This window comes from Athene cunicularia (assembly GCF_003259725.1).
Source record: "Athene cunicularia isolate RWA chromosome 13 unlocalized genomic scaffold, athCun1 chr13_part1, whole genome shotgun sequence".
NCBI lineage: Eukaryota > Metazoa > Chordata > Aves > Strigiformes > Strigidae > Athene > Athene cunicularia.
Window position 1 is genome coordinate 18761766 of NW_020799117.1, and position 17255 is coordinate 18779020.

Here is a 17255-nt window from a genome sequence, read left to right on the forward strand (position 1 = left end):
CCCCAATTGTCTCCCCCATCCCACTGCAGGGCCAGGGGGAGTAAGCAAGCAGGCAAGCAGTTGTGTCGTGCTGAGATGCCTGCTGGGTCAAACCACCACAGGAGTCTGAAATAATAAAACTGCAGTAACCCTCAAGTATTTGTCTTTTGCAAAATGGAAAAAAAGAAATATAGAAAGAGTAGCCACCACAATTAAATACTCAATAAAACTAAAGCCTAAAACCCATCAGCTACTCCAAGAAAAAAATCCCGTGCTATTGTAAATCCATTTTTTTTCCTCCAAATATATATAACAATGAATTCCAGATTTGGCAACTCATGAAACTGTATCAATCGATCATAACTATTCAGGAAATCCTAATCACTCATTAACTGTGTGAAATGCAATGTTTTGCTTATGCACAATTTCAGTGTGTTTTTGTAATTGCTGATATCCAAGCAACCAAAAACCTGGAGCAAACGTTATCTCAAAAAAGGCTGCAGAGTAAGTTCAGCTAAAGAAACTTTTAGTAACACAAGATGTAAAAAAAATACCCAAATCATTTTTTCAAATATCCACTCAGCCTTGCCTGGGGTTAGCCAGACACTGTATTCAACTGCTGATTTTATCTAGGTATTAAAAGGAATGTGCAATTGCATAATTTAGATTTCACATGATTTATATAATGGATGTCTAAATGCTCCTGACCTGTAAGGCCAGCACCACTTCTCCCCCTTCAAGATACAGTTGATTAATACAAAAAGCACATCATTAAAAGACTCTACAGAAAAGGATTTGAAAATGGGAGGAACAGTTGCCCAGTGTCTCAGGTTCCTCTTTTGGAAGATTATTTTTAATCTTTATCACGTCAGTGACTTACTTTACATTACAGCACAGAATCTTGTAGTGGTGTAAATGAAAGGTGGCAAACTGTTGCATGGGGCAGCAGATGGAAAAGGCAGGGGACAGCTGAAAACAAAATACTGTGCATTGAAGCCTTGAAATCAAAGCTGTGACCACCACAGCATGCCAGCAACCATCTCCTTACTTCCTGGAGACAGCTGGGTTTGATGTTACTTCAATAGGAAAACTGCTGCATGTTTCTTTTACTTCCAAACAAAAGGATAGTATTATACAAAGTGCCAGCTATGGTTTCTGTGGCCTGATCCAGAATCTGAAAGGGCTTTTTCTTCCAACAAACTGCACTGACGGATAACTTTGAAGTTAGCAGGGCTCAAAGAATTTAATAGGTACTGCAGGACAATATAGAAGTCTCTGTAGCACAGTGATGACAATTAATTAGCAGCAAGCACCCTTCATTTTTACTAGTCAGGTACTGAATTTAAAGGTGTTTAGCCTAATTCTTATAATTTTTCCCAAAACATATACTTACATGTAAGCTTGAGACTTTCAGATTACATTTGCTCCATCAACCTGAGTTTAAGTGTACAGAACTGTACATGGATTCCTGTAACATTACAGTAAATATTTTTTCGGTATTATATGCTTTGAATATATTCTCTAGTTCAAGTATCTTCAAAAGCAGACAAAAGTGCTATGATTTTCAAAGTTCAGGTGTGCATTCAAGTTCTACAATCATATATAAAACTTTAAAGGTATCTCCACTTGATCCTTGTTTAAGCGATTTTTCAAATATAGTATTTAATTATTAGCTACTGAATAACTCAGAGAGCTTTAAATTCCCTTCTATTCATGATTTTTTTTAAATTTCATTTAGAATTTTTTGTATTTTCTATCAAATTTAAACCTCTAACAGCCATAATCCATTTAGTACAATGAGTTCAACATTTATCAGTTACAACATGGAAGGAAAAGCAGCTGAAGTGTCCATAGGCATGCTGAAGGAGTTTGCATTCATATACTTTATGTAGTAAAAATTTAGCAGTTTATTTATTAAAAAATACTTTTAAAAGTAAAACATATAAAAAAATAGGTGCATAGTTTGAATCATCCTACAGCCTGACTTAATTGCATCAAAAATTGTGCATGAACTTGAATGCAAAACACACGTAAGAATTAAAAAGCAAAGAGCTCAGCTTCAACAGCCAAGAATTTCTAAAACCACCAATACAATGCCACTGAAGAGAATTCAATGCTTACAAGCGAGTGAAAAGGTTGGGATAAAGGTGACCTATGTTATTTCTCTAGGGCAACAAAGTCAACTCAAACGTCTGATGCAACTGTAAAATCCACTTGTCTGAAGCACTAGGGACCATCCTGTACCACAGAGTAATACCATTCCATAGTGGGGCTTTGTAGACATGACTATTTTTCCATAGAGATATTATGCAAACAAAGTAGGAAAAGGTTTTGGTTATAGTTCCTTCTTTCTCTGCTGCACCACTTCTTACATACCTGACAGATGGGTATTGGTAAAATTTATTCAATCCTGCTGTTGGGTTTGTAGACAACTGTCTTGTCCTTGACCCTGACACCTCCTTTGATTTATTTGGATTGTACCACCACTTCAGAGAATCACAAAAACCAAACCACATATGTGAAGCCTCTCATGTGCCACAGCCCTGAAGACCTAGAGAACAACTCCTTGGATGCAAATAAAGGAGGCCCAGTGAAGCCTAGGAATGGCCTGCCTCCTAGAGCACCTAGGTACTTTTTGCACTGAAAGAATAAACGTCCTTATGATGATGACTCTTAGAGCAGAACAATTCATATCAGCAAAATCATTACTGACACTGGTATCAAAACTGCTGCTTAATTCCCCACAAGCAAGGGATCCAATCCTCCTGCTGGTGACGTTTCTGGTAAGAAGTCCGACAGTGCTGTGTGAAGACACTGCACAAATACCATTTCAACCTTAGTGGGAAATATTTGATCACTCTTTTCTGTTTCCTTAAAAATTCTTCCATGGGAATAGACCACCTGCAAGGAATAGGACAACATCAAATATACCTGGAATAGACTGCCTTGCATTTCCTTCTCTCCTAAAAAACATTTTGCTCTCTCCCTGCATAAGCACAAGTAGAAGGCAGGCAAAGAGCAAGGTACATTACCTAGCAAATTTCTCTGCACTGTAACAGGATCAGACAGAAAAAAAAAAATAAAAATCCTCTTTTTCAAGTTCCTTTGGAAAAGCATAAACGCGAAGGTGTGTCTAACAACGTCTCTCCACTCAACAATGTAGTCTTCTGCAGATGTATCACAAGAGGTATTAGGAATAATAGCTCCTGCCTGCTACTTGTGAAATATATTAAAAGCATAGTGTGATTGTGTTTGCTTTTCTGAGGAACATAAATTTATGTTTGAAATTAGGTTCATCTGTTACAGCTATAAGCAACAATTCTGGATTTACTGAGGCATGGTCTAGTATCTTGCGTCAATACATGAATCCATCATGAAGAAATGCACTAGCCTCCTTAGAGACATATCCCTCCCAGTCAGAGACAATAGATTGTGATCACTAAACGGTGCAAGAGACAAAAACTAAAAAAGGCAGACTAGCAAGTCACCCAAAGGAATAAGGACTGGATTTCTAAGCTCACGTTACTTTTTCTATGTTCAAAAGTCCCTTCTGCAGCAGACAGCAGCTTAATGAAATATCTCAAGAGGAAGTCATATCACCATTTTCTCCTAATCTCTATCATAAAGATTATTATATAAATTACTAACTTTTGAATACCAGCAACAACTGAAGAAAAGACAAAGGTGAGAGAACCGCCCACCAACTAACAGTCACAGGTCAAGTAACTTGAAAAGCTGTTCAGAGGTAGAACCAGGCGCCTAGGAGGAGTCACTCTTCTGGTCAAGCAAGTTTGCATCTTGGGGATGAAGCATATGATCCTTAGTGTTCTCTCAAAACTGCTGAAAACAAAAGTCACCAAAAAAAAAAAAGCACTCATATATTGTTTATATCGGCAAACCCCTTTACTGACAAGCAGAAAGGTCAGCGGTTGGCATTACTCAGACAGCTCCTCCCTGGTGAGGCCGCTGCAATGACTCGACCTGCAGAGCCATGTCCAGGGCTGCCTTTCGCCTCCTGGCCGCAGCCACCACTCGCTGCACACTCACCACAGCCCAGGGGGAATACAGCTGGACCCCACTGGTAAAAGCCACAGTCAGCTACAAGCGAATGACGTACACTGTTCCCAGGGAAAATTCGGAACCAAAACTTACAGATATTTATTCCATTTGTTAGTCTTCTGGCAACAGAGAGCTGCTCCTCAGCTAAGGAAACTAAAGAGAAAGAGCTCTGCTTCATAGCTCAATACTAGCTCACTGGCTGAAGCTTAAAAGAAATCTAGTAACTACTCTCTTCTAAGAATAAACAATATGAACTGACTCAATAAAGAGGTATCTCTTCTTGCCACTAAGAAAGGAGTTAATAATTAAACTCATAAAACTGAAATCACTCAGATACACCATAACCCTTTCCTTCAAATAATAAATCATGCTTAGAAAAAAAAAAAACATCCCTGCATTTTAATTTTACTTACACTATTGGTGCTTAAACCTAGCAACAAGCCATGGCCACACCATGAGGAAGCACCACACAAAGCTGCTGTCACTGTAAGAGACTGCAGCCAGAGGCACACCAGGTCCTGGTCAGACCACATCCAGCGTACTGGCCCCAGTTCTGGATACTCCACTACAAGAAATAAACTGGGATACTGGAATATGGTCTGGCAGAGACCACCAGGATGGCTGAGCACTGCAGCACCAGAGGAAAAAAAAAAAAAAGGGTGGGGTGGGGTGTAAAATGCAGTGTTACCCTTTGCATAATACTTGCAATATATGCAACTAAGACCAAACTGAGCTGTCACATCAGTCCTCAGAGTCTGCAACACACACATACGAATGGAAAAAAACAAAATTATGAGAAACTGCTGAAAACAAAATCCAAACTGCTATTAATTTCAAGAGGAGACTCCAGCTTCAGCCAGAAGAAGCAACAATACTGGGAAGAACTGCTGCTGATTAACAGGGGAAAACTGGACATTTGTACATCAGATCTACAGACTCTCACTGCACTGAATGCAACAGGCCTAGTGCATGGATATCTTTAATTGCTTGGGCAATACTTTGCTTAGTTTTAAAGCTTTATGTCTCTGAAGTCTGTTTAAAATAGAGGGACAAGCACAATTATTTCAGATATTGGAGAGAACATTCTATTCCTTTAAAGAAAAGGAATCAAATATGCATTTCTTTTTAATGGACCTGTTGGACTGTTTCCAAAAAGAAATGGTAACAGTCCCACTGTTTTGAGAAAAAATACCAGAAAACATGTCAAAGTAGTACTTGTAAATTACTTTAAACCTAACAGAAGCAGCAAAGCAGTTGTCTAGCTATGACAACTCATTTTAACAGCTACATAGAAAAATAAGATTTTTCAGAAGGATGCAGACTACAGTGACAGGCTATTCATCATTTTCTGATTTGTGATTTCATGCACCATGGGAAAGGGTTTTAGCAGAATGCATCTACTGCACTCATTGTCATTTTAAAACTACTGCATCACATCTGTGTCTGAATTTGAACTGTGAAAAAAAGTATGAAGTTTTCATGTCAATAAATCAGAATTTTTAAGTCTTCAAATACAATTTTTTCCAACTATAGTTTCTGTTATTGTACTTCCTTCTGGTATCTAAATAGAAACATCAACCAACAGAAGCCCAAAATTAGTAAAGAATAACAAATAGAAGCTTAAGCAGGTTAATGCTAAATTGCATCTTATCAATAAATAGAAAGATAAACTTCCTTCTCTGTGCCTCAGCTCAGCTGTGATAGCACTGAGATTCCTTACTGCTAACAAATAATTTCCTTTGAAGGGAATACTATTATAAGGAATAATGTTAAAACCCTAATGCTCCACAACTCCACTTGCCACTGGCAAATAGTAAGCTCTTCTGAACAGTAATAAATTATAAATTGGCCAATTCAAAAGGCTTTTAAGATGACGTTTTTGTTAAGACAGCTTCCAGTTATGGAGAGTAAATCAATACACTCCTGTCTTAATCTATAAGCAGGAATGACACTGGCAAGAACTAAGGCAATGTCACCTTCCTACTCTTGTCCATCACCAGGACACGTGGTGTAAGAATGAAAATGCAGATCAAGTGAAGCCTCCAGAGCTGGACAACCTATTGTGCAGAATTCAAGGATAAAGGTCAGGCAAAGTTACACACACTACTGCAAGCCTACGGACCACTGTGCAACAGGCTGTGAGGAGTCAGGGTACCTTCAAGTCTGAGAAAGCCACTACATGAACTGAAAGATCTGGCCTGCAGATGAAAAAGTTGACTTCTCACACTGGAAGCCCTGGAAGTGAGAAGTTTATTGTACCTGTAGTGAATCAGTGCACTGTTAAAGCTTCCAAGCTACAAATCCCACACATGAACAGAAAAGGAAGAGCAGGATACTACATACAATTAAGCTGAAAATTTTAGGGACAATAAATGGAAATATGTAGAAAAAGGCCAAGATGTTGGGGAGGTCTAAATAAGCAAGAAAAAAAACCTAAGCAGAGTTTTAGAAGAGAGGTATGATGATATCTCTGAAAAAATGTCAAGGAAAAGCATAACAATACAAGGAAGAAATAGTTGGTTGAGCAGTATTTGGTTACTAGGTTAATTTTGTTACATCTATCTAAGAGTTTATTCCCCAAGCATTATTTCATCACACCCTATATTATGCAATAATTCAAAGCAACGTTTGAGTACTTATCTTCTCTTGCTTAATGATTAGTCTTCAATTCGCACTGGAGATGTTTACTTACAGAACCATGAACACTGGATGCTTCTCTTTGCGTGACAGCACTGTTGGAGCTATTTCCCAAATCAGCGTGACAAAGTACGTTCAAAACCACCACAATGCTTCACGGGGATGAAGCTATGGAAGGTGATGTATCCATATGGTTGCATTACACAACCGGTAACAGAACCAGTTTCTCTAAATACCAAAGTAAGAGACCAGTACACTTTTAACCTTGCAGTCAAATCCATATCAAAGAGGATGAAAACAGTAGCTATCTGAATCCTTGGTACAAAAACATTATTAAACACAAGATTAAGTGGTTAAAAATAAGTCTTCAGAATCTATAGTAGTTTCAAGTATTATGAACAGGCATTTAATATATGCTTTTCAATACAACAAGTGCTAATAAATGTCAAAGACTTTATTCCCAAATAATATTAATTACACTGAAAATCAGAATAGATGAGAGCAATCTTCAGGTATCACAAATGGGAATAAATAGTTTTTAATAAATTACCTCTCTCCTCTCTACTAACAGCTCACATAATGCAGAAAGTAAATATTTCTCCAGTAAGCTACAGGAACTATGAAAGCATTTTACTGCATGAGAAAAAGCAGAGAATACAAAACCAGACCAATCATGGAGAACTGAAACACTAGGTCCAATCCACTGGCATCAGAGGCTACTTGCTTAAATGTTACAGATTGATTTTAGAAGAGCCTAGCTCGGTTTTATGATTGCTAACAACATTATGGAAAGGCAAAAGTTAACCTTACCTCTGTTTTCTTCTTTTAGACTGATGACAGGTTACTCTTGAAGACTAAATGCTTGAAAAAGCACTAAAACTGAGTAAGAGCTTCCTGAAGAAATTCTAAATTCTAAATCCAGATTTAAGACTGTTTTTTTTTTCCCCTTTCTGGTCCACTCAATAATTACTCTACACATACTACACACACAACTTCTGTGAATCACCAAAGGGCTTCTGTACTTCCCTTCTTAGAACTTTCTATTAATCATCGTTACACTAGTTGAATGTGTGCTACGAAACGAAGATCTCCTGATATATATGCTCTACCTGTTTTTATATGTGGGCTTATAGCTCAGGCAATAATGAAGGGCAAGTCATGGTACCAAAAATAAAAAATGTGGAAAGTAGCTGGTGCCACTTTCACTTCTAAGTTTCCCTTCGGGTGTCACCGAGTCACATGCCTGAAAGGAGAACTTTTTTTTTTTAAAGTATCTCCAACAGATGCTACTAAAAGATTCAAAACCCCTTACTCTTGGTTACAGTTCTACAAAAATCAGACTTAAAAAAAAGAGCCTTTATTTTGGAACAAAATTTAAATCAACAAATCTCTATCTACACCTTATCAAGCACCATGCCCCACAGGCAACGACTTGGGACAGTTATCTCTCTTATTCTCTAAATAATCCATCAGGAGGGTGCAGCCAGAAGAAAAGCACAAACCCTACAACACACAGAAGAGCCAAACACCCTGGTGAAATCCCTCCTTGTAAAGTCCTGAAGTGTAACAGGCTGGATACACAGAATTGTTTTTCTTTCCTCACACTGAGCTCCCAACAGCTTCAAACAAATTCTACCAGTTTGAGCAACGTGGTTGTCCTTGCAGTGATGTACTTTATTAATAAGATTTGTTAACCCTGTTAGCCGTTACTATTATATAGTTAAAAATGTTCTGGAGTTGTTAAATTCCTACAGGCACATAGAACAAAAAGCCTACACAAATTAATTTCTAATGGGGTTTTCATGAAAGCTGACAGATTTGTAACAACTCCTGAAAACAATATAGGTGTGAGAAATTTGTCAAAGTGACACGACCTGACATAACAGCTGTAGTAGCTATGGTTTTTAATTATATATGACACCACATCTGTGTGATAGCAGGTTTCCAAAGATCTTGTGTTTAAAGCAGTAGGTTCATGAAGAAACAGTTCTGTATTTTATCCTGTAATCAATATTACCACAATAATATACATAAGTAATACAATATATCCTACATCAGTTCATCTATTGCCCACCTTGGTCTGAGCTTTCAGCTGTTCAAATTACAGTTAACTAATATGTACCTACTGATAGATACTGTAACAGAAAGAAAAAAAGTGTTCTTAATGAATAGGTTTACTATTATTTCAACTGAATATATAGATTTTTCTGTTTGTAATATTGTTTTAATAAAAAGCTTGGGGAAAAAGCAGTTCATTTGCCATGATGTGCTAACCGATGAGAAATTTCCAAAGAGCTGATTTATAAGAAACTTGGGGCAGTCAAATTTCTCAGATTCATCATGAAGAAGTCCCTGCAATTCCCAAGCCAGGTATTTCCAGAAATGCACTTGCCTGCAGCAAGCCTCCTAACCTGAGGAGTCTTTCTGAAATTCACTGTGTGGGGGTGCAGCAGCTGGCCCTCCCCAAAGCTTGTAGTCCTTGAAACCAAGATCGACACATAGCATGTAAAACACAATTATTATCAGCAAAACTGCTCCTATCCTGAAATAGTTCTCAAACTGTTAAATACAGTTAAGCCTAAATCACAAATCTGACAGGTAAAGAGGAGGTAAAAAAATTAAGCAAGAAACTGCAGGATTGTGGCCCTAGGTCTGCACCAAAGAACAGTCTCCTGACAGCAATGCAGCCATTGTCTCAAGCCCACTGCTCACATCCCTCACGAGGTTTTGTTAACAAGCCTTGAAACGGCTGCTGGCCCATCCCACCAGGCTCCAACCTACTCCCAACATCACTACCCATCTTAAAACCAACTATGACTGCTTAACAAAAAACTCTGAGGTGCCCTTTGGCCACTGACAAGTTGGGTCACAGGAGCAAAAAAATTCAGAATTTCCACTGAAAAAAGTTTTATTTTACTTTTCCAGTGAGGGGATGAATGCTGAGGATCAGAGAAAGAGAGCAGGAAGATCTTTAAAACTAACTTGTAAATATTCCTAAGACAGACACCAAGTCTCGGTGTCTCTGCCCTGTTATAACTATAAGCATCTACTGTAACTGTTATTTATTTGGTCATGAGGTAGTGTCAGTTTCTACAAAATTATATATCCATCCACAGATTTATCTTGGTCATGTCCATCTCATCCCATCCCCCCCTCTCTTGAATAGTATTTAAAAATTGGAAACAAAGCATTCAAACAGAAAACCATGTTTGTATTTTAACAGAAATTTTTAATTCTAAAACTCAAATTCACTAGAACTCAAGTAGCCCCATTTTGCAGGCAAGAGGAGAGGTTTTGAAATAAATGGTTACTCTCTAAGGCAAGACATTAGTGTTATCCAGTGTCTGAACTTACACTGACTGCAAACAAAGCTAAATTTGTTTAAGTTTTCATTCACAGAAGTGAATTCTTGTAAATATTCCTTTTGTACACATGAACCACTGAATAATGTTATTATGTTATAAAATATATTAATATTAAATAATAGTTATGTTCTGCTAAAAATGTTATTTAGAAACACTTTAGGAAGTGCTACACAGTCACTACAAGTTCTGCATTTTCCTTCCAAGATAAATACCCTGGGAGTCCAAAATTGTTAACTGGTATCAAAATCTCCCTTTTTATTGTTTTCAATCCTTCCCAAACCAGTGAAGAAGCAGCAGCAATTCCCCCATCTATAAATTATGCAAGCTCAGATTCAACAGCTTACTAGAAGAAAAACAACAGAGAACTTGAGATTTGAGTGGTCTTCTATGCAGAGTAAATCCCTTGTTCTTCACTTTTAAAGTTAAGGTAACCCAAAGAGCTCCAGGACTCCAGACTAACTATTCTGCATTTAAACATGCACAACTGTAATGTAAGGCTATAACCAGGATCACGCTTAGCAGAAAATGAAAAGCTTATCCTTTCTAAATTAAATCACACAATATTACAGGCTAGTCAGTTCATTGCAATTTAAGAGAAATGGCAAAGCTCATTGTGTTATTTTTTTAATTAAATGACAAAGCAAAACGTAGCAGGCAACATGCACAACTATGCTACTTATATCACAACTTCAGTAAACAGGCAATAAAACACAAAAGCTCACCACCCCCCACAAGAGCCTACTGTACAGAAAGCCCTCTTAAGATTCACTCCTACAATGCAGTTAGAAGATTTCAGAAAAGGATGCACAAAAAACATTTAGCAGACTTAACAATTTGATTAAACAGAGTCCTGAGAGTTTAACAAATGTTCAACAGCATACGCATAACATTTACAACAAGAAAGAAGAAAGGCACCTGGAGACATCTGACACTGGGCATGCTCTGCAGGCATCTCAGTGCGCACATGCTCTCTACCAGGTTGGAGCAGCCTAGCCACAAAGACCTTGGCACAGAACACTGCAGGGTGACAAAAAGGAAGGAAGAGAAGAAGCAGTTAGATGCCACAACAAATCACTCAAGGCAGGCAACTCATTAGTATGTTAACGTGGGTACTTATCTATGTTATTTCTACATTAATCACAAGGTTAGCGGCCAAGGGTAAAATAACAACTGAAGATCCTTTTCAGAAAATAAGCCATCCCTCTGTCCTATCAAGGACAACGAGCTGATTTGCCTCGTTTGCAACCGCTTAGCTTTCGTACCCAGCTGAACATTTTAACTTAACTACCAGTAGTGTCAGAGTTGTTAGAGTTTGGGGCCACCAGTTGCTACCAACCCCAGGAGTGAGTTCTGCTCCAAGGGGGGAAGGTGCCTCCCTCAGCAAACCCGCCCGGCTGGAATTGCTTGCGGGGTTTTACCTTGGCAGTCACCCTTGGGGAACAGAAGTGCAGGAGCTTTTCATTAGGGTGGCAAGTTTTTTTAAGAGTACAACCTGGAGGAGCTTTGGTAATTACGGTTTGGCACCCCACACTGCCTCAACCTTCTCAAACAATTTGTGCTTATTTATTCTAACAGCAACGCTGACATTAACTTCTGAGGTTACACTCCATGTATGTACTGGGACACTGACAACCAAAAAATACAATTATTTTTTAGAGAGGAAAATCACCTAGCTAAATTCAAATTGCAAGACCAAGTTCTGCTTAGTCAAGACACATGGTATCCTGATTAAATGGGTTATTGGGGAAAGTTTGTATTATCAGTTGAGGATATTCTAAAGCCAAATTACACCCTAACTACATTTATTACTCATACCACCACCCAAACCAGAAAGAACCAAGCTTAACTACCAGACTGCACAGTGCTGACACTAGAAGTTAGGAAAAGTTTGGAAATCCTTTATGTTTCTTTTCTGAAACTGAAAAAAATTTATGCAGACTCCCCAAACCTTTTATAGCTCCATGATATTATTTCACAGTTCCTTTTAAGGACAGAATAGTACATACACTACATAACCATCAGATCAAGTTAGGGAAAAGGATTCAACTCCTCACTACTAAGCAGTGCGCAAACCCAGCTCTAAAATTTGGCACAGATGTAGCTTTCAATATTTTTCACACAGGCTTCCAATTTAGTTATAACAAACACCAAAGCTTTAAAAGAAGAATCCCACACAGATCAAAGTTCAAAGTGGAATAACCAGAGGTGAAGACTCAGGGAAAGCAATTTGTGCCAGTAATGAGGGGAAGGAGGGAGCCCAGAGCAACTGAAGAGGTTAAAAAAGATTTTTCTGTTGTTTCATATCTTATGAATAAAACAAAAGGAAGTCTAATATTTTCATCTCCATGCTAAGAAGATAAATTAAAGCAAAAACAGAACAACCACCCTAGCAGCACCAAACCACACTGGAATTCTCTCTTCTCTTATCCAGCAGGAAGGTTGCCATTCCATATGGATGTTCTGTACTATGCACTTGTCGTGATGAGTGGGTGTACATACCTTATGTACGGAGGTAAAAATAAACATATTTATGCTATAGTGTATTATTCTTCTTTCAATATCAAAATAAATCACAGGTTTATATTATTCAATGTTTCTTATTTAACATTTAGAGAAATGGGATTTTTCATTTAGCTATCGAGCAATTCATCCTGTATATCTACAATTACTTTGCAATAATTTACTTTGACATGTCCTCACACAAACATTTGAAATTTAGTTCCAAGAATTGTTCTAAGATAGTCAACCAGTGACACTGGGGAAACTACCTTAATTTCAATGAGACACCAAAATAAAAGATTTTCATATTTTTAAAGAAGTATAGTATGCACTGTTCAAACCCACTGATCATGATACTGAAGATGCAGGATCTTATATAGGCCGTTTACAGCTCTGCTTCAAAACGAGTGAATTTAATTCAAGAAACTTCCTTTCTAATCTGTTTCATTATTTAATCTTATTTGGCACAATACCTGGATAGTGTTTCTGCAACACTGAACCACTGAAACTCAGTGCATTGCTGCAGTTATTTATTAAAGCCCCAACAAATTATTGCATTTTTAAACATACAGGCCCAGTAAAAATTTTAATCCTGCTCACATCACTTAGTAAAAGTAATTGATTGAGAAACACAACAAACTTCTCCTATGATTTTCAGTTAAAATGTACAAAATTGTGCATATAATCTGTACAATGAACTTACATGAGTCCACAAATTATAAGATAAAAATCGCTGTTTAAGTTAGACTGTTTTGTTTCAGGAGCTACTCTAGCTAAATAATTTAGGCTTAATTTTAAGAACTTAAGAGAAATATGGGTAACTTGAGAACAATTTTTAAATTTAGCTCAAAATACATTAGATACAGAAGCCAAGTTTAAACCACATTATTACAAAATCCTGAATAAAAGGATTTTTAAAAATCACTGGACACTGAGCTGTAGCAATGCTATTGCACAACACTACAAATTAATATTGCCTTCTACTTCACACTAAACCAGGAATGTGCAAATATTTGTGTGATTCCCTAACATGTTATTTCTTGACCCTGCTTGCATAGGAACTGTCATAAATAAGAGCATAACAGTGTACTAAAGATTTAATTTTTGCATAACAAGAACCTGAACTTAGGTCTTCACTTTCCACTTGTCTTTTGTTAGGATCCTAGGGAGATACAGCACTACTTAATGGAGTCTGGGAAAGGGAGAAGGATGCTGGCCAATGGGCATAATATTAAATGCACATATAAACCAGAGTCAATCCCACTGGCGGGCAGTAGAACCATAGAGCCTAAGATAAGGCCAAAACTCAAATTTTAAGGGACAAACTAATTTACGATGCAGAGTTTTAATCGATTCACATTATGATAGCTGTGTGTTCATCTGAACACATGACTTGCAGGGGAGGAGCAAGCAGATGAAAGAGGGGGTTTACAGTTTCATGGTAAGGAGTGAATGATGCTGAAATAATAAAGACAAATAGAGAAACCCTCATTCTGATCTTTTAGATGCCTTATATTTGGAAAGATTAATACATTCATTTTATTGTTATATGACTGATTTTATTTCTGTACACAAAGTGGTGCTTCGGTGGTCCAGCCTCAGAAATTACCTGTCACGATTTAGGTTTCAATCTTAAATTGCAAATTTAAGAAACCTATGCAAATGCTTACATTTATATTCAAAACTATAAATTCTTAGCAGCATCAGTAAAAAAGGAATATGCTTCAACATCTTTAAAGGTCAGATGCTAAGAACTTCTTATATTAATAGTAAAGCATGCAGCAGCGTTCTTTCAATAAATCAACTTTGTAGGTGGTAACTTTTAGCACAGAGGCATAAAAAAACAAAACCAAAAACCTATCAGGTCCTGAACAATACAAAGTTTTCATTCACTCTGGACTTCTCATAGGTGTACAGCACGGCTATTTTGTAAAATAGGTAAAAATAAATTCTGTAAAAGTACTGTAAAATGTGCAGAAACCCTTCATTTCAGTGCATCTGAAATTAAGTTGTCACCACAGAAATCCTCACAGTTTAACCCTTAAAAGAAAAAAAATCACCCATTTATCCTGTAAAGCCCACTAAATTGCTCAAAAACCAAATACAGACTATAGCCTGTGTTCCTAATGGAACTAATACACCTTTAATAACCAGGGGCCAAAATACTGCAATGTCATAACTAAGAATGACAGCATTTACATAACCAAGCCTGACTGCTGGAAGTTTTATAAAGTATTAAAATTATGACCTCACAATTTTTCACTGCATTCATTTATACAAGATAAATTTAAGGAATCAAAATTTATTGGTATGTTTACAGTTCAGGAAATTCTGTTCTTACGGCAAGAATACCCTTGCTTTTGAAAATCAGTTTCTAGACAGAGTCCAAAAAAAGACTGGCAAGGGGAGGTATTTTGGAATTTCAAAGAAAAATACTGTAAAACAAATGAAGGAGCTAATTTACTCAATTTTTTTTCAAGAAGCATAACTAATTATTTTCATTCAATCCTCCTGCAACAATTTTTTTCTTGTGCAGTTTGTTACAAAACAAAATTGAACATAAGTACCTAACAAATCATTCAGATTTACAAATCCTGAAGTCTGAAATGCTTTTCCCAACTTTCTTGTGACAACAAACCAGCTCCTTAGTAAGGTTAATTCATGTTCTGGATGTCCACAGGGCTACAAATAGAGATTTGGACTGGGAAAAAAGGTACAAAAAACTTCAACCTTCATTCTGAATTCTCTTCAGGATTTTAGCTATAGGAAACTCGCATGCTATTCAACATTGGTAGTTTACTGTTTATTTTGATTTAGGCCCGGACCAACAGAACTTAAATTTCTTTATCTCCATTAACACAATACAGATAAATTCATAGGGTAACTGCTGTTACTTAAAATCCTCTTTATGGCTCAGAATGACAGACACGTTCCCAGTAGCTCAGATTAAATGTTGCAAAAAGGGGTATTCTGAAAAGCAAACCTAGACTTAAGGATAGCATGACCATTTATGAAAGCTATATGCTCCCAAGTCAAATTTAGTATCAAGATTAGATAATCAAAAATCAGCATTAATCACAGTAAGACAGGAAAAATATAAAGCAGTAACAACGTTGAAAGGCCTTCAGTATTATTTTACACTCAGCAGGGAATAGCTGCCAACTACTCCAACTCCATCCCCTTTTGCTAGCCAGGATAGCATCCAGATCTTACCTTAAGTGATTAATTCAAAACAATGACAAGCAGAACACTGTTTAACCGGCTAGATATCAGAACAAGTAGTCTGAATATTTGCAAGAGACAGAAAAGTAAAAATGTGAAAGTATACTCTTAAGTGTGAATACATAATCAGAAATAAACTGTGGGGGCATGCATGTAACACAAATAAGTGTGTTCCACAAGTGACAGCCTGGCTTGGCATGATAACACATTCACTGTGCTGCACATTTTGGTACAGCATTTAGTATCTTTGAGGTACTCAAAGCCAAACAATTTACGTCAGACCAATAGAAGTACTCTGTACTCTCCCCTATTCTCATTTCAAAACCAAGTTGTCCCTTGAGAGATGCAGTGTATTCACATGCTCCATACAAGTTTGTTGGAATCAGTGCCATCACATCACTACCTTTTCCATGTCCAAAATGCAATCTCATGTCCAGTCTTGAGTGTCTGATTTGGAAGGCTGCTTGATTACCATTCATGCAATGTATTTCCAAAATCCATGGAGTTTTACATATGCATTCCAATGTCCTGCTTCCAAGAACAGCTACATTCTCAGGTCAAGAAAGTGGTCTTAGATGTAATTTACTCCTGCATTTGTCCTTTGTTGAACTACAAATGCAAAAATGAATTTCTCAGAAATAAGTATCTGCAGAGTAGCAAAGTCATTTTAACTCCTGAAATGTTTTTGATTATTCCTTTACTGTTATCAGATCATTCTAAAAAAACAGGTAATCAACAGCTGAGTCACACCTCCACTAGGAAAATCTATTTAGGTAAATGATTGCCATTCAAAATAAAAATCACTCAATGTTACAACCTTCCCATAGCCATTCAAGATCTGTACATAAGCTTCTTGCATTTGGGGAAAAATACTAAGTGAGGAATCAGGAAATTTAAAGCAAGACAAAGGGAAAATAATTTATCAGATAAATTCTCCTCATTACCACACCGCTCCTCTAGATAGGACAATGAATTCACGGAAGGGTGATCGATAACGCAGTCCCACTCTGCTCCTGAAGATCAAAGTATGCGCTTGCTACAACAAAATGAATGCTACAAAAGGAATATGGGTTCAGTGAAGAAAAGATTAAATGCTTTATTTGAATATAACAACAATCTTACACCATTATAATTTATTCATTAGGATAAGACTCAGGAGATGCAGTACTGCTTTCAGGAAGATATAAAGGACTAGGAAGAAAATCTAATATATTTACATAAGTCACTCAGTGTTAACTGAAATAACCTAAATTTTCCACAATACACAGTATTTAGATTAACCCTTACTTCCTTCATGTACATACATTCTGATTCCAGCAGTTCCAAAGCTCTGGAAGTGTGATATTCCTTTCTGCATTAAGCTACCCTATGCTACATAAAAAAGGCCATTTCAGAAGAATGGCTTTCCTATGCTCTTATGAAGCAGGAACAGAGGTGTTATAGACATCTACAGACAGCAGCACACCTGCTCACATTAAATCATAACTGGAGGGG

The 17255-nt window shown here is 37.1% G+C and overlaps 1 protein-coding gene across 4 annotated transcripts in view; it reads right to left on the minus strand.

Annotated features, from left to right (window-relative positions):
* Positions 1–17255, minus strand: part of FBXW11 (F-box and WD repeat domain containing 11) — a 67623-nt gene that overhangs the window by 47934 nt on the left and 2434 nt on the right. Inside the window, exons 2-3 of one of the 4 annotated variants that reach the window (XM_026858028.1) lie at positions 16706–16814; positions 10956–11057 (exon numbers count right to left, since the gene is read on the minus strand). The exons of 1 other annotated variant lie outside the window; for it this stretch is intronic. In XM_026858028.1, coding sequence (XP_026713829.1) covers positions 10956–11006 — 51 coding nt within the window. In that variant the 5' untranslated portion in view covers positions 11007–11057; positions 16706–16814. Of the gene's footprint in view, positions 1–10955; positions 11058–13897; positions 13961–16705; positions 16815–17255 lie in introns of those variants that run through there. 2 more of the 4 variants (XM_026858029.1, XM_026858030.1) reach the window with 2 other exon arrangements.